Here is a 19,160-nt window from a genome sequence, read left to right as displayed (position 1 = left end):
AGTATTTAGTCTCGTTCTCCCCGCTTTCGGCTGCTTTGAGCGCTCTGTGTAGTTCTGCTGCTTTTAGAGCTGGCCCTACTTGGGGCTCTGCTAGATTCGCTGCTGCTTATCTGCTCCAGGTTTATAGGTATATCTAAGACCCTAGGGCCCCCGCGATATATCGGTGTTGGTGATGGTGGTGATGGTGGTGGCACGTCGTTTAGGGGTGCCCACCTCGACGCGCTCGGTAGACCACCACTATGGGGGTTTGGGACCTCCATAGCGGTTCCTGGGGCCTCAGGGGGCCTTTCTCGATCGATTGACGCGTTAAAATGACGTGTTTAGATTGAGTGTTGATTTTGATGTTCCGAGCCCCGCTGCTTCGAAGCAAATATGAATAGTAGTAGATATTAGGTAGATAGAAAACTGATTTTTACCTTCCTCTTTTATTTATACTAGGCTAACTTTATATCTAGAAGAAGTCTCTTATTCTCCCAATAAAATAAGACTGATAAGGAGCTACTATACACTATTGAAAAGACAACAGATATGTGATCCGTTATTACCGTTCGGCCTCCGAGCTGTATATGCACAACGGGCAGGATATACAATACAGTCATCATGCAGAGTCATCATCGGATCTGTGACAAGATCTTAGTTATAGATCTAGAGGTGTTTTTATATTTATATCCTTAGTTAATTGTTCGAGAGGTGGACTTGGCGCTATAATTTTTAGTTAATCTGCGTCCGGAGTAGTCGGCTTAGCTGAGCAATCACGGATTGGCTCCGGAATTGATCCCGGGTCGCTCCGGCGCACTGGTTCAATGCTCCGGGAGTGCTCAGCACACGCACTCCTGTCTATTCCCACGCTCCGGGAGCAATCACTGAGCAAAAAGCGGCCCTGAGCTAGTCCCGTTCCGGAAAGGGAAAGCCCAAAGTTTCCGCAGGAAAACAGTTCGCTAGTACCAAAGGTACCAAAGGACAGCATCTTCCGCCTTTACCGAATGCGGGAGTCAATAAAAAAAGAGACAAAGAACTTTTATTCGATCAACCCTAACTGCTGAAAATTAGAAACTATTCTTTGGTGTCATTATACACGCTTTATTTGGGACACAATAAGGACCCTCCCACAGCTCAAACTTCCAGTGGCTCAAATGGACCTAGAAAAACTGCATCTCCATCTAGTTACCACATATCGCTAATGTGGTGAACCGTGGATCTTGGCCATGATGCTTCGATCCCTAGTCGCACTAATCACAATGGCAATAGGTTTTGAACGCGGCCGATGCCTGTGCTAATTAGCCATCGGACAAGATGTAGTTTCCTCCCTCTACACATGTGTGAGGGTCGACAGTGATCCCAATGAGTACCTCTCCCGGTATGTTCCTCCTTCACCAGCTTGACTAAGCTCGAGCTGATATGCCTTCTCCACAGATGGTATTGTTTGCATATATTCTAGGAGCCTTATTCCTGGTCCTTCACTTTCTAGTCACTGCACTAGTTACTGAGCCCAGGTACTCGGTTGTTGAACGCCTGGAAAAGATTCCGGATGACTGGGTAGATATGGGGACTCCTTCCCCGTCGAAGCCGATCAAACTTCAGCTGGCAGTCCATCCAGAAAAAAAATCTGAATTTGAGCAGAGGGTCATCGAAATATCTACTCCAGGGAACCAGAACTATGGACATCACATGAATCGTGACGAGGTCAGGAGCTTCCTATATTCATCTGATGTAGCTCCGCGGAAGGTCCTCTCTTGGCTTGAAGCTGCACATATACCCGCTACATCGATCAACAAGCATACAGGCTGGATTACCTTTACAGTCCCAGTCTTTGAAGCAGAGCAGTTGTTAAAGACGCGGTTCTATATCTTCGAGCACAAGAAATCGAGAGCAACCGTCGTCAGGACTCTCAAATATTCGGTGCCTAAAGAACTTCGATCTTTTGTTCAGATGATTCAGCCAACAACCCGGTTTAGCCAGCTCATGCCGCAATCTGAGTCACCACTCTTCCAAGCTTTGCCTGTTACCCTCAAAGATCTAGTGGCAGGCTGTTCATCAATAGTCACACCTAGCTGTCTCCGCGAACTGTATGGAATCTCTGATTCCAAACCCAAGCCGGACCGTCGTAACAGGCTTGGGGTATCTGGCTTCCTGGGTCAGTATGCACACTATAGCGACTTTCATCAGTTCTTGCGCCTCTATGCACCGAATATAACAGACACTAATTACACCGTGGTGCTCATCAATGGTGGTCTCAATTTGCAAGATTCTTTGGAGGACAGCTCCGAGGCAAGCTTGGACATCCAGTACGCTGCTGCTCTAGCCGATAACTCCTTCACAACATTCTATAGCACCGCCGGGCGTGGCCCCATTATACGTGACTTGGGGCATAATGGCGCAAGTGATCCGCACGAACCATACCTTGAGCAACTTCGTTATCTGTTAGACCTCCCAGATGACGAACTGCCTGCTGTCCTAACTACGTCATACGGTGAATTGGAACAGAGCGTGCCAGAAATATACGCGAGAACCACATGTAACATGTTTGCTCAGCTTGGAGCACGCGGAGTCTCCGTGATCTTTAGCAGCGGCGATTCGGGCGTTGGAGACTCTTGTATAGCGAATGACGGGACTAACCGGACAAGGTTCCAACCACTTTACCCGGCATCTTGTCCTTTTGTTACGTCTGTAGGTGGCACCTACGGTAGGGAGCCTGAAATGGCCATTGGCTACTCCACAGGCGGCTTTTCAGAGTACTTCCCGCGTCATTCATACCAGGACGGCAGTGTCAATCAATACCTCAGTCAACTGGGGCCCAAATGGAAAGGGCTCTACAATCCCAATGGAAGGGCTATCCCCGATGTTGCAGCTCAGGCGGATCATTTTATTATCATGGATCATGGACAGCTTCTGAAGACAGGAGGTACCAGGTTTGTCGCTATAATATGGTTGTTAAGATCTAAGATACAGGAAGCTGACGTTACTGTCTAGTGCTGCAGCGCCCGTGTTTGCTGGTATTGTCTCCCGGTTGAATGCAGCTCGGCTGGAGAATAACAAGCCAAGATTGGGGTTTCTCAACCCATGGCTTTACTCTCTCAACCAGACTGGCTTTACAGACATCGTCGATGGAGGTTCGGTAGGGTGCTTTGGTGATGTTGGACGGGAGGTGCCGTATGCAAGCTGGAATGCAACACCAGGGTGGGATCCCGTCACAGGGCTTGGAACGCCCTACTACAAGGCACTTGGTGGACGGGCTATGTCTGTATAACGAGACAGGAGAGTTGTCGCTTAAAGGGCCTTGAGCATGGGTAGTTTAGAAACGCATAGTTCGAATCCCATTTTTGTATATAGCGTTCGAGCTTCTCGTTATATAGATTGTCTCTGCTGTAGTATGTCGGGACTTCAGTGTCAACTAGTTCCATCTTCCTTTCTTTTTTATAATTTTTGTTTTATTTACAATTTTTCCCCCATTTTCCATTCCCTTTACTCTGTACCTAATGGAGACCTACGCCGCTCAGCCCCACGTGACCTCATGCCAAGAGATGCGCTGGAGAAGCTCTTGGAACTGCTGGTGTCATCGTCAACCATCATCGACCATCAACCACAAAACCACTCCTTACCTTTTCCCGTACGCTTCAACCTCTCCCGGACTTCTTTAATACGTTTTTATTTACTTTCCGAGTCGCCTTCCACATACCTTCCATCTCACATCCTAAATCCAGACCCATTATGGCAAACGGCGCCGACCTCCGGACCCTCGTCTCAGAGCTTCACAACGCTCTCAACCGGAAACAATTTGATGCTGCCAACGATCTCCTTAGTCGCGCAAAGCGGACCCTCTTACTGCAGAATGCCCTCATCCCGACATCTTCAACATCGCCTGAGCTGATTGCCGTTGCCCGGGAGGTGCTGGAGCTCGGCGCTCTGTCCTCCATCCGGCAAACCGACGCACCCTCTTTCACACGATACTACCAGCAGTTGCAGCCTTTCTACGATCTGGAGAGAGATAGCGCCAACGCAGGAAAGGTAGACTTCAAGACCAGCCAACGGAGCAAGATCACGGGGCTGCACCTCCTCCTGTTGCTGAGCATGGGCGACAGCACTAGTTTCCACACCGTCTTGGAGGGTCTCGTCGAGGAGGCGAGTTTGAAGGGAAAGAGGATTGAGGATGACCCATGCATTAAGTACCCGGTTGAGCTGGAGAGAAACTTGATGGAGGGAAGCTATGATAAGGTGTGGAGAGAGACTAAGTCGGAGAGAGTGCCTTCAGAGGATTTCGGCTTATTCTCGAATGTACGTGCTACTTTTTCCTTTCCTTTCCTTTGTCGGAGTGCATACTGACTGTTCCCGGTTGTTCAGGTCCTGGTTGGAACCATCCGTAGTGAAATCGCCGACTGCTCCGAAAAGGCGTACCCCTCGCTCCCCATCTCCAACGCCAAGAACCTTCTGTTCCTCGAGTCGGAGGGAGCGGTCATTGAGTTCGCCCAGCAGCGCGGATGGGTGCTTCGTGATGGACGGATATACTTCCCTGTTGAGCCGGAGGCCGCCGCACGGTCCGAGAAGGATATTCTGGTGGCCAGCACCGCAATCATCGAGAACGCGATTGGTTACGCTCGCGAACTAGAGACGATTGTTTAATTTAATAGATCTAGTCACGGTATTTTTTTTTTTTTTTTCCCTTTGCCTTTTCGTCTGGGTTCCGGGGGGTTTTTATATCTTGTATACCGTCGTCGCCTTGCATGATGAATTTATCGAGCGCATCATTTCATGAACAATAAACAATATTTATATTCAGGTCGTGTTGTTCTATACATTGACCCACCACAGGCAAAGTCTCCGATCGTAGAAACTACTCGATATACAGAGCAGCTCCGACATCTCCTTCCCTTGGAGATCATATCCGCCCTTCGGCTTCCACACATCGGACGCATAATTCATACTCTGATGCTCCGTAAACTCAGCCAACACCTCAATATCCCACCCGGCATTCTTCCCCAGCGTCCGCGTAATCCTGACCACCCTCGTGCCAGCATGCATACAACTCGCCAGAACAAGGAATCTCCACTCCTCACCCCCAGACAAAACCTCATGCTCCGTCCTCACCAACTGCAACCGCCAAACCCCACCCCCAAGACACACCTCCGCCAAAACCTGCCCCCTCCGCGTAGCATGATAAACCCGGAGGTACTCATCATAACTCCCCGTAAGGAGCAACGGCGCCCCATCCTCCAATCCCAACACCGACAGGGGCAAAATAGCCGTCACACCAGCAGTATGATGACGCGCCCGATCATCATAGTCCAAGGTAACCGGGGCCAGCAGCTCTCCCTCTCCCTCTCCCTCTCCCTCATCTAGATCAAGATTAGAATTAGAATTAAAATCAGAAAACCGCCGAGTATGCACTCCCCCAAAATCATCCCCCGTAAACAAAAACCTCCCCTTCTCCCCATCAGAAGAAGAAGAAGAAGAAGAAGAAGAAGAAAACACCCCCAAAGCAACAAACCAAACCTCAATCATCTCCCTCACAGCAAAACAACCCACCTCTTCCACAAGACCATGACCATCATCACCATCGGCACGGGGATCCCCATCAGCTAAACCCGAGATCCCCTCGGTACACCCGAAAACCGTCGTCCGACCATCCGAGAACGTGACCGCGAACCCGTCCGCGGAAGAAGAAGAGGAAGATCCTTTACTACTACTACTACTACTACTAGCTGGATTCAACCAGCATGCAGGCGTCCAGGCGAGGAATAGCGCCGGGATGGTCGGGTCTTCGTGGACGGGTTTGGTCCAGAGAGGGAGGATCTCGGGTTTGCTTCCCGAGGAGATGGCGGTAATGGTGATCCGGAAGAGGGATACCGATCCTGAGCTTGTGGCGATTGCTAACAGGGTGGGATTTGTGGGGTGGAAATGTAAATCGAAGACTGCGTGGGGGAGGGAGAGTTTCTGGAGTTGGGTTCTATGGGTTTTTGTTAGTTAATTTTTTTTTTTTTTTTAAAAAAAAAAAAAAAATTCTTTTGGTTTGTTTAATGCTGGGGGAGGTTTCTAGGTATTATGAGGGGAGGGGAGCGGAAAGGTTCTATATGGTGGGGTAGGCTGGCGTACAAGGTATTCGTTTCCGGTGCTAAATGCCAGAGCTGAAGACTGCCTGTTTTAGTTTGTTGGATTGTATCGGTTGCTTCATCTTTTGTCTCGGTGAGGAGGTATGTGCCTATCACGAAGTGGTTGGGTGATGCGGGACAGGTTTGAAGACAGCTTGGGGGTTGATCGAGGTAGACTGTGGTCGCGGATTGAGGGGTTTGGAGGGGCATTTTTTTTTTTTTTTTGTTGTTTGTTATTGATTAGATTTGATGTCTTGGGAAACAGGTACTGTATCTAATCAAGGACTCTATATTTAGGTGCATATAGTAAGAGAATCTGGAGTAAGATTAATATTAATTCTATTTTTGTGTTGCTGGGAGGGATTGTGGAGGGCGGTGAAATATTTTCTTTTAATTTTTTCCAATTGTTTTGTTGCTTGGTACGCTTTGGTCGGGATACTTACTAGGTAAGTATATATACTTGTTGGCTATGGATTGATCTGTATATATTAGTCAATGAACAATGAATGTTCTTTCTTATTCTGCGGTATACTCAGATATGCCACGGTGACGTGTATAATAACACAAAATGTGAATTGAACAAGGAATAAGAAATTCATTTTAGTCTATAAATAATAAGTCGTCTAAGCTGTCATTATCCTTCTTACAAACGCGTGTAAATAGTGTTGATGCCTCCCGTGGTTATCATCTTAATAGTCATGTAGTCGTCAACTCCATACTTGCTGCCTTCACGTCCCATACCAGAGTGCTTGACACCGCCGAATCTAGAGCTGGTTAGCAAGGTTTTTTTTTTTTTTTTTTTTAAAAAAAAAAAAAAAAATGAGAATTAGGGTTAAGGTGGGAACTCACGGTGCTGGGGCGTCGGAGATGACACCAGTGTTGATAGCAACCATACCGAACTCGAGTCTCTCGGAGACCCGGTGCGATGTGCCCAGGTCGCTTGTGATGAGATAGGATGCCAATCCAACCTCGCAGTTGTTGGCTCTCTGGACGACTTCATCCTCGGTCTTGAACTTCATCAATGCTGCGACAGGGCCGAAGGTCTCTTCCTTAGACACCATCATAGAATCGTTGGCATCGCCCAGGATGGTCAGCTCGTGGTAGTTCTTGCCGAGGGTAGGGAGTCGGTTTCCACCTAGAAGAACCTTTGCGCCCTTGCTCACGGCATCCTTGATGTGTTCCTCCACCTTCGCCACGCCGTTGGTCAAGGGTCCATGGGTCACGGTAGGATCCTCCAGGCCGTTGCCCACCTTGAACTTGCTGACCTCCTCGACGAGTCGCTGGGCGAAGCGGTCGTAGATGCCTTCTTGCACGAAGATCCGGTTGGCACACACGCAGGTCTGACCGGTCACCTTGAACTTGCTGATGAGGGCGCTGGTGATGGCGGTTTCGATATCGGCATCGTTAAACACAATGAATGGAGCGTTGCCTCCAAGTTCCAAGCTCAACTTCTTCAGGGTGCTGCTGGACTGCTTCATCAGCAGCTTACCGACTCTTGTCGATCCGGTGAACGAGATCTTCTTGATGATATCAGATTCACACATAGCCAGACCAAGCTGAGGAGTGTTGCTCAGCGCAGTCACAACGTTGAAGACACCCTTAGGGACACCAGCGCGCTCAGCCACCACAGCCATAGCGTTGGAAGCAAAGGGGGTCAGACCGTCCGACTTCATGACGACCGTACATCCAGCGGCGAGGGCAGCAGCGACCTTGCGGGCGCCCATAGCCAGGGGGAAGTTCCATGGAACAATCAAACCACACACACCGACAGGCTCCTTGATAACACGCGTCCGGCCAGCGGGGCTGCTGTGTGGGATAATGTCTCCGTAGATTCTGGGAGCCTCCTCTCCGAACCACTCGAAGAAGCTGGCCGCAAACATGACCTCACCCTCGGCATCACCCTTGGCCTTTCCATTCTCGGCCGTGATGATCTTGCCAATGTCTTCCTTGTTCTCAACCAAGAGCTCGCCAATGCGACGCAGGATCCGGCCACGCTGACGGCCTGGCACCGATCTCCAGGTTGGGAATGCCTCGGATGCAGCCTGAATAGCGACGTTCAGGTCGTCGATTGTGGATTCAGGGGCAACGCCAACCTGTGCTTCGTTTGCGGGGTTCGTGACATTGAATGTAGCGTTGGAGTTGGAGGACACCCATTGGCCGTTGACGTATGAGCGCTCGACGAAGAGACTGGAGTCCTTCAAGATGGATGCGAATGATGATGCCATAGTGGGATTAATTGTTCTGTAAAATCGCAATGATAACTGATTGCGACTTGGAGTTTATGCAGTTCGTTTGAGGACAAGTCGAGGGGGCATACTTGGAACTATATGTATATCCTCCATCTCGGGCTATGCTCAAATCGGTAAGTCAAATGAGAGCTCGGGCGACCCGAAACCCTGGGGGATTCACTGGGATCGGGAAGCCCTTCCGATTATCAATGAAATCCCGAGGGTAACGAATTCAAGATAGGGTCTAAATGCCGTGCCCACATACATCGGAACGGAGTTGAGATAATATTAACTTGATGACATTAACAACCGTGGGGTTCCCCATCTCATGGAATCTTCCTGGGGTTACATGCTGTCATGTATGTTGAATCAGAACACGAAGGTCTGTCAGCAATGCGATATGATGTGACTCAATGCCTTCGTGAGAGCCAATGAACAAGAACTTGATTTTGTTCGTATTAGAAATCACTCACTCTTGCCTGTAAATTTCAAGTACCATTAATCATCAACTTCCCCGCATTTTTGCTTGTCTATACAAAACCAGCATTGTAGAACTTGTCCTGTTCAATATTGTGTTTATTTTGAGAATTACTTTTCTATATTCTCTACCACTTACTCCATACAATTATTTTTATTTTTATTTTTATTTTATTTTTCTTACAATCGTAGATAGATAGACAAGCCATGTCTGCACCGTTCAGCGAATTCCCCTCTACGGCGAGAATTACCCCACACGCCTTCAAGGTGTCCATTCCTCAGGAACAGCTTACCGAACTCCACACGTTGGTGAAGCTGTCAAAGATAGGCCCTCGGACATACGAGAATTCTCATCCAGACGCCCGCTTCGGCATCACTTCCGAATGGCTCACCGAGATCCGAGAAAAGTGGCTTAATGAGTTTAACTGGTATCCTTCTCGACTGAATACACTCCAAGTACCCACTTTCTCCAGAGCCGAGAGAACCTGACTCCGCGTAGGAAAGCATGCGAAGCTCGGATCAACGATTTCCCTCAATTCACAGCCGAGATTGAGGATATCCAGCTGCATTTCGCAGCCCTCTTCTCGGAGAAACCAGATGCAGTGCCCATCGTGCTGCTTCATGGATGGCCTGGTATTGTAACATCTCGATTGATTAGGTTTTGATTTTGTAGACTCACAGGGCGTTGCAATGCAGGAAGCTTCCTGGAGTTTCTCCCCCTGCTCCAGCTATTCCGGGATGACTTTACCCCCAGCACCTTACCGTATCATCTCATCGTCCCGTCTCTGCCGGGGTATGGCTTCTCCTCTGGTCCTCCAGTGGATAGAAACTATACCACTCACGATGCCGCTCGAGCCATCGATAAATTAATGAAAGACCTGGGATTCGAAAGCGGATACATTGCCCAAGGAGGCGATATCGGAAGCCGGGTCTCAAGAAATCTGGCAGTAGATCATGACAGCTGCAAAGGTTCGTTTTTTTTCTGTAGATTTATGTTTGGTTCTCGAAACGCTTACCATATGTACAGCGGTTCATTGTAAGTTGATTCCGTACACCAAACATTAATATTGCATTGTGACCAACTGGGGAAAAGTGAATTTCTGTGCGATAGCAACACCCCCAAAGGGAGTACCCGATGAGAGTCTCACGGCCGTCGAGAAGAAAGGACTAGGCCTAAGAGAGGAATTTCTGACCACGGGCCTCGCATATGCCTTTGAGCATGCCACTAGACCAAGTACTATCGGGCATATCCTCTCTTCAAGCCCTCTTGCGTTGCTCGCGTGGTATGTCATATACACATAGTAACCACCAGTAGAAACAGGGAGGTGGATTTGAAGCACATAGTCTGACTGAGTCCAGGGTCGGAGAGAAATTCCTCACTTGGGTAGACGAGCCTCTTCCCTCCCAGACGATTCTAGAGTTCGTCTCGCTGTACTGGCTGACAGAGACGTTTCCGCGGGGGATATACCCTTATCGAGAGGTATGAGACGATGATTGGTTTTCGAATTCGTAGGTCATCGATCAGAACTAATGCTTAGTTACCACCTCCAGGAGCTCCCCATATCCCCCGAGAGGAATTCTCTGCGGTACATTCATAAACCATTGGGGTTTTCCTATTTCCCCGTTGAACTTTTCCCCGTGCCCAAGAGCTGGGTCGAGACAACGGGGAATCTAGTCTTTTGGAGGGAACACCAACGGGTATGTTGCATCGCATTGAGAGAAATTCATTTACTTACTGTTGTGTAGGGAGGCCATTTCGCGGCTCTTGAAAAGCCGAAGGAATTGAAGGCTGACTTAACAGAGTTTGTGGAGCAGATTTGGGGTAGTAAATAGAGATGGGAAGCGTTTCTGGCTGCTTACTAGATGCAATTATCTTTTATCAGCAGAAGATGTAACTCGACTCTCGAATTTATGCAGTTTATATAGTCATGGTTGAATGTTCACGAATAAAGCAACTTTCATTATTTAGTCAGCTAGTTGCAATGTATTTGATCAATAGTATTTCACATCATCCACAATAATCTAACAAGTTAAGTTTGTCGTACTAAATCAACAACCCCAATAATTTTTAAATGTACAAAAACTAAAAAGATACCCCACATCAGCAGATCAATCAATTGTAAATCACCCACTAGAAAGCTTTAGCCCCGAGCTATCGTGACAGGTGGGACTCTTAAAATAAATAAATACAACATTTCACCACAACCACCATGTCGAACAAATTACAAAACCAATCCTCACGACATCATTCAACGCCGAGAATTCCAGCCATATCTTAGCACGCTTCCCACCGATAAAACATACACAATACACAATACAAAATCACCATCTCCAAAACTCAACCATCATGCCGCGAACAAAACCACCTCAGCGCCAAACGCGCACTGCCGATATGTCCATACTCGACAGCAACGAATACTTCTCTGATGAATCGAGTTTTTATGGTTCGTACCATTTAATATCTTCCTCCCCATCTCCTACCTATACTAGGTAGTGGAATATCTATTTATCATATGACATCATCCCCAAACAATAACAAAAACTAACAAAACCCCAGGATCGGAAAACGAAAAATCCCGTCTCGAATACCTCTCCAAAACCTACGACCCAGAACCCTACTGGGAGAAGATCCATCCAAACCTCTATTCCACAATCCAGCACGACTCCCTCGCAGCCTCTAAACAACAACCCGTCCCAGAAGTCAACCCCCCAAACCCCACGACCAAAACCAAATCCAAAGCGCACTCAAATACTGCTATCCGATTCGAGCCCGAAACACCAACATCCACGACTTCGCACAACGCCCTCAAACGTAACGAGTCCGTCCGGGACTTCCTTACCCGGTTACCGCCCTCTGGGACGAGGTCGGCGGATGTGGGGCCGTGGATCCATGTCGATAATCCCGATGTACGGCAGGGGGAGAAGGACGTTGCGGGGTTTGTGGGTCGGGGGACGGAGATGTTGAGGGCATTTGAGGAGAAGAAAGTTGCTGTTGAGGTGGAGATGGAGGGGGCATCTGCGCTGGCGAGGGGCCGGAAGTTGGTGCCGTTGCGCCGGGGGTTGGAGAGGGAGATTTTTGCGCTGGCGAGGGAGACCGGCGTAGTTTCGGGGAAGTGGATGTTGTTTCTTGGGGAGGAGGTTGTGGATCGTGTTTGGGGGGTTGTTGTGGAGGAGACGGTGGAGGGTCGGTTGGGCTTTGCGGCGAAGGTGGCCACGCGTGAAGAGGGTGGGAAGGCGAGGTTGTTGGCTATCTATACCAAGGATTTTGAGGATTTGGAGGATGTGCGGAGGGTGTTGGAGAGGTTGATTGAGGTGGGGTTGGTTAGGAAGGAGGAGAGGCCTATTTATTATAAGTGTGATGCTTATACTTATTTGGAGATTACGAGTGGGAATTCGTACGGCTTGAAGGCGAGTTTGTTTTCCAGTCGGGAGGTTTTGGAGCGCAAGGTTTGATTTGTTTTGATCTGAGTTGATGTATTGTCCATATATGCATCAGATATGTGTAATGATGATCATGACGTTATGATCCGCCTGAGCTGCTTTTGCTCGTTGCTTGTATTGGATGTGATATGAAGGTTGTGATTGATGAGCTTGAGCCTGGGTATGGTTGGTGCTTCCAAGCTCAGCTTTCTTCTGGGATTTCCCTTGATATCGAAGTGATACCTGCAGGTGACTAGGAACCTATCCCGAGCCAGCAGTTGCTAGACGCTCCTATGAGGCTGTTCCATGCTCGATCAACATGATCTTGTCGAGCAGTATCCGGGCTGTCAACGGGCCAAGCAGCATCAACAATCGATAGCCCAAGCCTTGAAAGTGCTCTTCCCGAGGCCACAGCTCGCGGGCGTCCACAAAGGTAGCCCGACAGCGATAATTGGTTGTGGCACAGCCAATCCTTCAAGAAGCTTCATTGCTCTTCTCCATAATCTTCTCACAAGCCTCGCGGAGCTCCTGGGCACCTTTCACACCCTCCCACTTCTTAAGCAACTCCCGCACTTCCTCCCAATCTTTCTCAGCCTCCTCCCGACTGCCATCCGCAACAAGCTTCTCCAGTCGAGCCGGCGTACCAAGCACCCACCTCACCGTCTCCTTTTCAGCCTTCCTGCGCTCCACCTCATCCGACGCCTTCGCCTCCTTCATCCGCCGTCTCTGCTCCTCCCCCTCCTGAATCAAACCCCCAGCCGTTTCCGCTACAAAAGTAATGGCCGGCCCCAACGTCTTGGTCATAGTCAACGGCGCCCCGCGATCATCCATACTCTGTCGCATCTTCCCAATGGTCTCCACCGCCCGAATCAACTTCGAATAGTTATCGTAGACAAGCGCCTTGCGCTCGCTATCCAGAGTTTTGATATCTCCGACGAGCGTATTCTCCGCCTTCAGCACTGTTGACAGCGACGACGTAGCCAGGAGATGATTGACATAGCGCTGGGCATCGAAATCGGGACTATCGAGTTCCGTTCCAGTCTGGACAACGGAGGGATTCGAGGTGTCTGCTGCGTCTGTGGGCCGGGGGATGCTGCGGGATCGTCTAGCTCCCGGGGTTTCTGCTGCCGAGGGTTTGAGGTTGTAATAGTCGCGGAGGGCGGCGCGATTGCGGCGTGGATGGAGGGAGGGGGAGACAGCTCGGGCTGTGGAGGGGGTCGAGCTGGCGCTGAGGCCTGGACCGACGTTTGTATTGAGGGTGTCGAGAGATGGTCGGCGGGAGGATGCCGGAGTGGGTGAGTGGGCGCGTGAGGAGGTGATTGATTGGCGGGGAGAGGAGATGGTGGACATTTTGATAGTTTGAGGGGGTCTAATGAGCGTGTATGTTCTGTATACTTATATAAAATACAATGAAGAGGTAAAGAGAGAAAGAAAGGTGTGGTCTGAAGCTAAAAGAACAGCTAAGGTCAGGAGGTTAAGCGGTGGTCCGTTCCCCGGATTTTGTTCCGCGGCGGAATAAATGAAAATCAAATTCCATTTAACTACAACACACAAACCACAACTTCATTTCTAGGCCTGAATAATGGCCAACTCAGAAGAACAAATCGCCCTCCAGCTCTTGAGCAGCAAGTCACTACCGGTATCAGCAGCATGGCTCAATAACTTCGTTGCATCGACCGCGCACCAGCGCAACGTTCCCCTCTCGGCCTTGACCCAGACTGCCCTATTCCGCATCCTCGCATCGGACTTCAGAGATTCTCTTTCCACACGAACACCATCGTCACTCCTTCCCGTCGACATCTTCGATCCCACGGTTCAAGAAAGACGACTTCAAGGTTCGATCCCCGTCCAAGTCCTCGATATCGAAGACATCGGCACGAGTATTTGGAGCCAAGTGGAAGCCATTGAGCGCGTGGAACGTGGAGAGGCGATCCGAGGACGGGAGATTGTGCGGACAATCAATGTGGACGAAGACCCGGAGCAGAGTGCGGAGGGTACCGGTGGTAATACTGCTTCGGCGCAGCTAGAGACCGGAAATAGCAATGGGCCGCACCGGTTGGTCGTGCAAGATGCGGCGGGGACGAAAGCTGTTGCTATCGAGTTGAAGCGTGTTAGTGGAATTTCGCTGGGGAAATTGCCCATTGGGGCTAAGCTACTATTGCGCAATGCGACGGTTGCCCGTGGGATGATGTTGTTGACACCTGAATCTGTTACGCTTCTTGGGGGGAAGATTGATTCCTTGGACCAGACGTGGAGAGAGGGGCGAAAGGAGAGACTGATAGCCAGAATCACGGAAATGCAAGGGGAGCAGTAGGCTTGAAAATGGGGTGGTCGGCTTTACGATCACAAGGCCTGTCATTGGGTAATGTCTTAGGTATGTCGGGTTGTTTCTATCTCATCACTCATGCTCTAACTACAGTAGACATGTTGCAGGATGTCCTGCTCGACTATCTATAAGCGCAACTTCTCATTAGGTGGAAGCCATTACACTAGTTCGTCGCAGACACCGTGTGATTCAGTTCTTCCCACCCATGCTGCTTCCATGGTGCAATCATAATAGACCGGAGCGCGTCACTCGCCTTTCCGGTCTGTGCATATGCGGTAGACAGGTCAACAGCGTCAAGGTTGCCCCGGGGTGGAACGCTACGCAAAGCTCTCTTGACGCCCATCTCCGCGGGATAGGGTTCGTCGGAGGCTGCCGCTAATTCCATCCAACCTTGAGGCTGATAAGGTGATCTCATCACGGCTGCCGCAGCTTCTCCAACGCGTCTTGTCTCCTCGGGAACTCCAGAGTTATCGGTGAATCCCAAGGCAGACATGGCTGTTAAAAGCTTGACCAACTTAGTCTGTTCGTGAATCTCAATATCGTCTCTCGTAATCATGGTCTGCAAGTCAGATTCGACGGCCTCAATGGCGTCGTTGTCGGAATCGAGGATCGCAATGGCACCCAGTAATGTGACAGCCCCGACATGTTCGGGGTTGTTCTCCACACAGTCAAATAACTGTTGGCGAGCTACAGCCCGTTCCTCCTCGCCGCCTTTGGCCCATAGCACTTGTGCGAGAAGGCATACCACTTCAGGCGCATTGTCCGCTTCCTGGAGAGCGTCACGGAACATATCAATCGCACTGTCCATGTTCCGTAGATAATAGTGCGCTAGGCCCGCCGTCAAGTGGGCTGACAAACGCAGCTTGCTGTTCGTTTCAGGATCGAACTTCTCGGCATCTTCTTCCCCAGAGAGCATGAGCGCTGTTTCTGCCTTTTCAGCGGCTTCCTCGAATTCCTGACGTGCAAGGAGTACACGGGCAATATCCGCGTTCGCCTGGGCGAATTTAGAGAGGGATGACGCTGACTCGGACACCTCGTATTCTGCCTCTACGGCGGTACAGAGGGTCCGTAGACTGGCTTCTGCATCTGACAGTTCGCCAATTCTCTCAGCCAAAAGAGAGGATAGATGCACGAAGGGTAAATCGGACGGATCCTGCGAAGAGAGCTGATGGAGTGCAAAGAACGGTTGGATCAGCGCTGAAACCTCGTTCGACGCCGAAGAGTCTGACATAAGATGATCGAACAAGCTCAACGTGTACTGCTTCTTGGGCAATGGGGCTGACGAGTTGGCGATATCAAAGGCATGCTCAAACAGACCCCTGGCTTCCCGTGGGTCACCAAATAGAAGTGCAAGAAAACCTTGCCCAATCCAGGCTTGGGAATTGTCGGGATCTGTAGATTGCGCACGAGTAAAGGCTTCGTTTGCAAGCTGGATGTCATTGTGGATCAGGTAAAGTGCTCCCAGGTTGGTCCAAACTTGCGCAGTTCTGTCGTTAAGATGGAGACTCCTCACAAAGGCATGCTGCGCGACCTTCGGGCTCATACTGGTAGTCACTACACCAAGGGCGTTCCAGAATTCAGAGTTCCCAGCTTCCAGCTCAATGGCCCGTTTGAAGCATCGAATTGCCGCCTTCAAAAATGTCCGCGACCGTCTCTTTCCTTGAGTGCTCGTAGAAACTTGCATACATCTGAACGCCCTATATTCTGACCAGCCGAGATTGTACCAAGCAACCGCCTGAGCATGAATGTCCTGTGCTGAGACGTGGATGGCGCGCTTGTATGCCAGAATCGAGGCGTACATACATTTATCTGATGGGCTGCAAGCCTCATCATCTGCATTTTTCAATTCAGAGAGACGGTCTTGTCCGACCTCGTCGACGTCTGTGAGGATGTCGAAAACTGCAGGCTCAAGCTGGGTAGAGAGTAGTTTCTGTACTTCGTTTATTGGGGCTCTTGCAGTCTTCGACTTGACATAGGAGAAGATTGAGCAGGCATCTCCCACACCCTTCCATAAATTGAAGATGTCGACCCTTTCCAGGGCTAGGGATGTTGCTACCAGAATCGCTTTACGGGCAAGTTCAATGCAGTCGTTGAATAGACCCTGTTCGAGGCTCTTCCAAGAACTTTCCGTGAGTGTATGGAGTAGAGCAATAGACACACCGAACTCATTCGGATGGATGCTTAGGACATCCTCGTATCTCGCAATAGCATTGTCATATTCTCCCAGCTCCCGCTTGACATTCGCTAGCATATACCGTGCGAACCAGACTTGTTCCTTATCTGAGTTGGAGAGGGAGTCCTCCAACTGTTGGGCATGCTCGAACGCTTTCGTAGCGGCAATGTAACGGCCAGAATGATGATAGCTTTCTCCTAGACCAACCCAAGAATGATAGTCGCCCGGGGACAGTCTCAAAGCTGCCTGGAATGAGACGATACTTTTGGCATATTGCTGCTTGTTGATCTGGACAGTGCCCAAAGCAGCATATGGCCAGCTGTAACCCCGTCGCTTCGAGCCCGGTGCAGGTTTAGCTTTTCCGGAATCTACGACACGCTGCGCCACAGCTTCAACAAGATCCCACTCTTTTTGATCTGCAAATGCCTTTGCGAGCCTTTCAGCTGCTTCAATCTCGGATGGGGATAGCTCAAAGGCTTTGTGAAAGCATCTTCGCGCCCTACCTTTGTCCCTTTTGTAATCGGCGTAGAACAGTCCGAGACTAGTGTAGGCAGGCGCGTAGTTGATGTTAGTCTGAATTGACGCAAGGAAATTAGCGTAGGCACCATTGCGGTCCTTGCGTGCGGCAGGTGATGGGTCCAACTCCCACTGACAATAACCAATACGATAAAGAGTTTCCGATTTAAAATCTCTAAGTTCCAAATCCGAGTTTTGTAGTTCTTCAAGCACATCTTGGAGCCCATGAAGTCCGGATGTAAGATCACCTGTCAGTGCCTTACTCCAGGACAGCTCGGCACGAACCTTGAGGTTCGATGGATCTCGTGCCAGAGCACGCTCCAGGAAGTTGACGGCCTCGGTATAATCCTCGTCTACTTTGAGAATAAGGCCAATTCCAAGTAGACAGCTCGTGGACTTTGGATTTCTTTTTAAGATTTCTTCGAAGATGATTTTTGCCTCAGGGTGGTTCCGGGGCGACTGATAGTAGATCAGGGCGTTTGCAAGTGCAATATTCATACAATCCGTTGCCTTTTGAAGCTTCATTCCAGTCATCTTGACCAGGTCTTGAATGTTGCGAAGTCCTTTGCGAGAAACATCCACAACACTCTCGTACTCTTCAAGGGTCAAGTAAAATTCGCCCAAGATGCGATGCGCAACAATCGAGGATCCAGACATCTCAAGACCTTCGACCATCAACAGAATACTGTCTTGAACACCGAGTTCATTGGTTTCGTCATTCTCATCCTCGGCCGCCTGTTCCTTTTCCTTAGGGTCTTTGTCCTTCGCCTTGGGGTCCTTCGTCTCCTTTGGGAATGGTGAAAGGTTGCTGGCCAAGAAACCTTTCAGGACTTTAGTAAGCCCCGCTTCTGGGAAGAATTCGATAAAATCTTCTAGAAAGTTGCGGTCCCACTCTGAGAAGTTTTGAATATCCTGCCATTCAAGAAAGATTCTCCACGCCAGCTCGAAAGGATGCTTGATAATGACCATGTCGCGAGCTGCCATCCACACCTCCTCTCGCTTCGCCCTCTTTTCGTTTGTCGGAAGAACGGCGAGAACATCGCAGCCCCGCTCTAATATCTTCTCTTCATATGTACGCCGGACCTCATCGTCATGGCTCCAATCCACGATTCCGCGATAAAGCTGTTCGAGTTCGCTCCGCCTGAAAGCCTCCCTTTTCACTTCCAGTGTGACTTGTTCAATGCGCGCACCCAGTCGTGTACGTCTTTCGCCTATTTCCCTATTTATGAATTCCTTTTCTTCAGCTTCAGTCATCTCTATGAGGCGAAGATAGGTATGCGCAGGATGCGGGATGAAACCCTCCAGGATATCGTAAATGGGACCCGTTGGCAAATGTAGTTCGAGGGCCTTTCGACATTGAGACCGTGTGCCATTTTTCTTTGTAAATTTGATGTATTTATCTACGATTTCTTCGCAGCGTCGACGGTCATTTCTGGAGCGGGGTCAACTTGTCTTCTATCAAACGGTTAGAAGACAATGGTGGCACATACACTTCAGCAAGGATCTGGCAAAGCTTTATGACCGCCTCGCGGTAGGAGTCTAGCCTGTTGTTTCCTTGCTTTTCATATAGACTAATCAGCCCTTGCCATGCTATCTTGTCATTCTCTTTCGCACGGGTTGCTGCGAGGTAGGCATTCTCCGCATCTTTCGTCTTGTTGAGTTTGTCGAGCGCAAGACCTAAGAAAACGTTCCTAAAGGTCGAATATACGTCAGCGAAAAATATTAACAGAGTAGAAACCGGGTTATATACGCGTGGTAGTTTTCAGGTTCTTGTTGCACAAGAGCTTTGGCTTTCTCGGCCGCAAGCTCGAAGTCTTTCGAGTCCAGTGCTGTTCGCACCGCTTTTAGGGCTGCCTTACTTGACATTCTAGCCCAATTGCTGCATAGCCTTGCGCTAACAGTTAGAGAAAAGTATCTGGCAGAATCGCAGACAAAAA

The 19,160-nt window shown here is 49.6% G+C and overlaps 9 protein-coding genes across 9 annotated transcripts; 5 read left to right on the top strand and 4 right to left on the bottom strand.

The window, feature by feature from the left end:
* Positions 1–986: 986 nt before the first annotated feature.
* BDV27DRAFT_138985 (S53 family peptidase) lies at positions 987–3,303 on the top strand. The gene is made up of 3 exons (XM_032069352.1): positions 987–1,357; positions 1,414–2,909; positions 2,971–3,303. The coding sequence occupies exons 2-3, from the start codon at positions 1,414–1,416 to the stop codon at positions 3,245–3,247; spliced, it is 1,773 nt and encodes a 590-aa protein (XP_031920725.1). The 5' UTR covers positions 987–1,357; the 3' UTR covers positions 3,248–3,303.
* Positions 3,304–3,570: 267 nt separating this feature from the next.
* rpnL (proteasome regulatory particle lid subunit rpnL) lies at positions 3,571–4,701 on the top strand. The gene is made up of 2 exons (XM_032077709.1): positions 3,571–4,272; positions 4,339–4,701. The coding sequence occupies exons 1-2, from the start codon at positions 3,709–3,711 to the stop codon at positions 4,615–4,617; spliced, it is 843 nt and encodes a 280-aa protein (XP_031920724.1). The 5' UTR covers positions 3,571–3,708; the 3' UTR covers positions 4,618–4,701.
* Positions 4,695–6,298, bottom strand: BDV27DRAFT_82683 (uncharacterized protein). The gene is made up of 2 exons (XM_032077710.1): positions 6,088–6,298; positions 4,695–5,941 (listed from the first exon to the last, which is right to left on the bottom strand). Exons 1-2 carry the CDS (start codon positions 6,291–6,293, stop codon positions 4,786–4,788), a joined length of 1,362 nt encoding a protein of 453 aa, XP_031920723.1. The 5' UTR covers positions 6,294–6,298; the 3' UTR covers positions 4,695–4,785.
* Positions 6,299–6,726: 428 nt separating this feature from the next.
* On the bottom strand, positions 6,727–8,379 carry BDV27DRAFT_170324 (NAD-dependent succinate-semialdehyde dehydrogenase; the record flags this gene model as incomplete). Its single annotated transcript, XM_032075271.1, has 2 exons — positions 6,933–8,379; positions 6,727–6,847 (listed from the first exon to the last, which is right to left on the bottom strand). The coding sequence occupies exons 1-2, from the start codon at positions 8,306–8,308 to the stop codon at positions 6,727–6,729; spliced, it is 1,497 nt and encodes a 498-aa protein (XP_031920722.1). The 5' UTR covers positions 8,309–8,379.
* Positions 8,380–8,926: 547 nt separating this feature from the next.
* On the top strand, positions 8,927–10,712 carry BDV27DRAFT_82663 (epoxide hydrolase family protein). The gene is made up of 8 exons (XM_032077708.1): positions 8,927–9,216; positions 9,288–9,421; positions 9,485–9,757; positions 9,816–9,824; positions 9,882–10,071; positions 10,148–10,268; positions 10,340–10,486; positions 10,535–10,712. The coding sequence occupies exons 1-8, from the start codon at positions 8,996–8,998 to the stop codon at positions 10,619–10,621; spliced, it is 1,182 nt and encodes a 393-aa protein (XP_031920721.1). The 5' UTR covers positions 8,927–8,995; the 3' UTR covers positions 10,622–10,712.
* Positions 10,713–11,034: 322 nt separating this feature from the next.
* On the top strand, positions 11,035–12,462 carry BDV27DRAFT_82661 (DUF1917 domain-containing protein). The gene is made up of 2 exons (XM_032077707.1): positions 11,035–11,232; positions 11,346–12,462. Exons 1-2 carry the CDS (start codon positions 11,136–11,138, stop codon positions 12,239–12,241), a joined length of 993 nt encoding a protein of 330 aa, XP_031920720.1. The 5' UTR covers positions 11,035–11,135; the 3' UTR covers positions 12,242–12,462.
* Positions 12,462–13,655, bottom strand: BDV27DRAFT_82652 (Vps51/Vps67-domain-containing protein). The gene has a single exon (XM_032077706.1). It carries the CDS (start codon positions 13,556–13,558, stop codon positions 12,683–12,685), a length of 876 nt encoding a protein of 291 aa, XP_031920719.1. The 5' UTR covers positions 13,559–13,655; the 3' UTR covers positions 12,462–12,682.
* Positions 13,656–13,772: 117 nt separating this feature from the next.
* On the top strand, positions 13,773–14,522 carry BDV27DRAFT_170322 (OB fold domain-containing protein; the record flags this gene model as incomplete). The annotated part of the gene is made up of 1 exon (XM_032075270.1): positions 13,773–14,522. Exon 1 carries the CDS (start codon positions 13,791–13,793, stop codon positions 14,520–14,522), a length of 732 nt encoding a protein of 243 aa, XP_031920718.1. The 5' UTR covers positions 13,773–13,790.
* Positions 14,523–14,570: 48 nt separating this feature from the next.
* BDV27DRAFT_170318 (SKI complex subunit tetratricopeptide repeat protein SKI3) lies at positions 14,571–19,089 on the bottom strand (the record flags this gene model as incomplete). The annotated part of the gene is made up of 3 exons (XM_032075269.1): positions 14,571–18,655; positions 18,714–18,914; positions 18,974–19,089. The coding sequence occupies 3 exons, from the start codon at positions 19,087–19,089 to the stop codon at positions 14,698–14,700; spliced, it is 4,275 nt and encodes a 1,424-aa protein (XP_031920717.1). The 3' UTR covers positions 14,571–14,697.
* Between the last annotated feature and the right edge of the window lie 71 nt (positions 19,090–19,160).

The sequence above is a fragment of the Aspergillus caelatus genome (genome assembly GCF_009193585.1).
Source record: "Aspergillus caelatus strain CBS 763.97 unplaced genomic scaffold BDV27scaffold_422, whole genome shotgun sequence".
NCBI lineage: Eukaryota > Fungi > Ascomycota > Eurotiomycetes > Eurotiales > Aspergillaceae > Aspergillus > Aspergillus caelatus.
This window is presented reverse-complemented; position numbering and strand designations above follow the sequence as displayed.

Excerpts from the sequence above, each read along its gene's own strand:
- BDV27DRAFT_138985 (XM_032069352.1), top strand. The coding sequence starts at position 1,414 with ATGGTATTGTTTGCATATATTCTAGGAGCCTTATTCCTGGTCCTTCAC. Across the intron at positions 2,910-2,970 it reads CTGAAGACAGGAGGTACCAG|TGCTGCAGCGCCCGTGTTTG; the intron begins GTTTGTCGCTAT and ends GTTACTGTCTAG.
- rpnL (XM_032077709.1), top strand. The coding sequence starts at position 3,709 with ATGGCAAACGGCGCCGACCTCCGGACCCTCGTCTCAGAGCTTCACAAC. Across the intron at positions 4,273-4,338 it reads ATTTCGGCTTATTCTCGAAT|GTCCTGGTTGGAACCATCCG; the intron begins GTACGTGCTACT and ends CCGGTTGTTCAG.
- BDV27DRAFT_82683 (XM_032077710.1), bottom strand. The coding sequence starts at position 6,293 with ATGCCCCTCCAAACCCCTCAATCCGCGACCACAGTCTACCTCGATCAA. Across the intron at positions 5,942-6,087 it reads GCACCGGAAACGAATACCTT|AACCCAACTCCAGAAACTCT; the intron begins GTACGCCAGCCT and ends AAAAACCCATAG.
- BDV27DRAFT_82663 (XM_032077708.1), top strand. The coding sequence starts at position 8,996 with ATGTCTGCACCGTTCAGCGAATTCCCCTCTACGGCGAGAATTACCCCA. Across the intron at positions 9,217-9,287 it reads TGGCTTAATGAGTTTAACTG|GAAAGCATGCGAAGCTCGGA; the intron begins GTATCCTTCTCG and ends GACTCCGCGTAG. Across the intron at positions 10,072-10,147 it reads CCTCTTGCGTTGCTCGCGTG|GGTCGGAGAGAAATTCCTCA; the intron begins GTATGTCATATA and ends GACTGAGTCCAG.
- BDV27DRAFT_82661 (XM_032077707.1), top strand. The coding sequence starts at position 11,136 with ATGCCGCGAACAAAACCACCTCAGCGCCAAACGCGCACTGCCGATATG. Across the intron at positions 11,233-11,345 it reads TGATGAATCGAGTTTTTATG|GATCGGAAAACGAAAAATCC; the intron begins GTTCGTACCATT and ends ACAAAACCCCAG.
- BDV27DRAFT_82652 (XM_032077706.1), bottom strand. The coding sequence starts at position 13,558 with ATGTCCACCATCTCCTCTCCCCGCCAATCAATCACCTCCTCACGCGCC.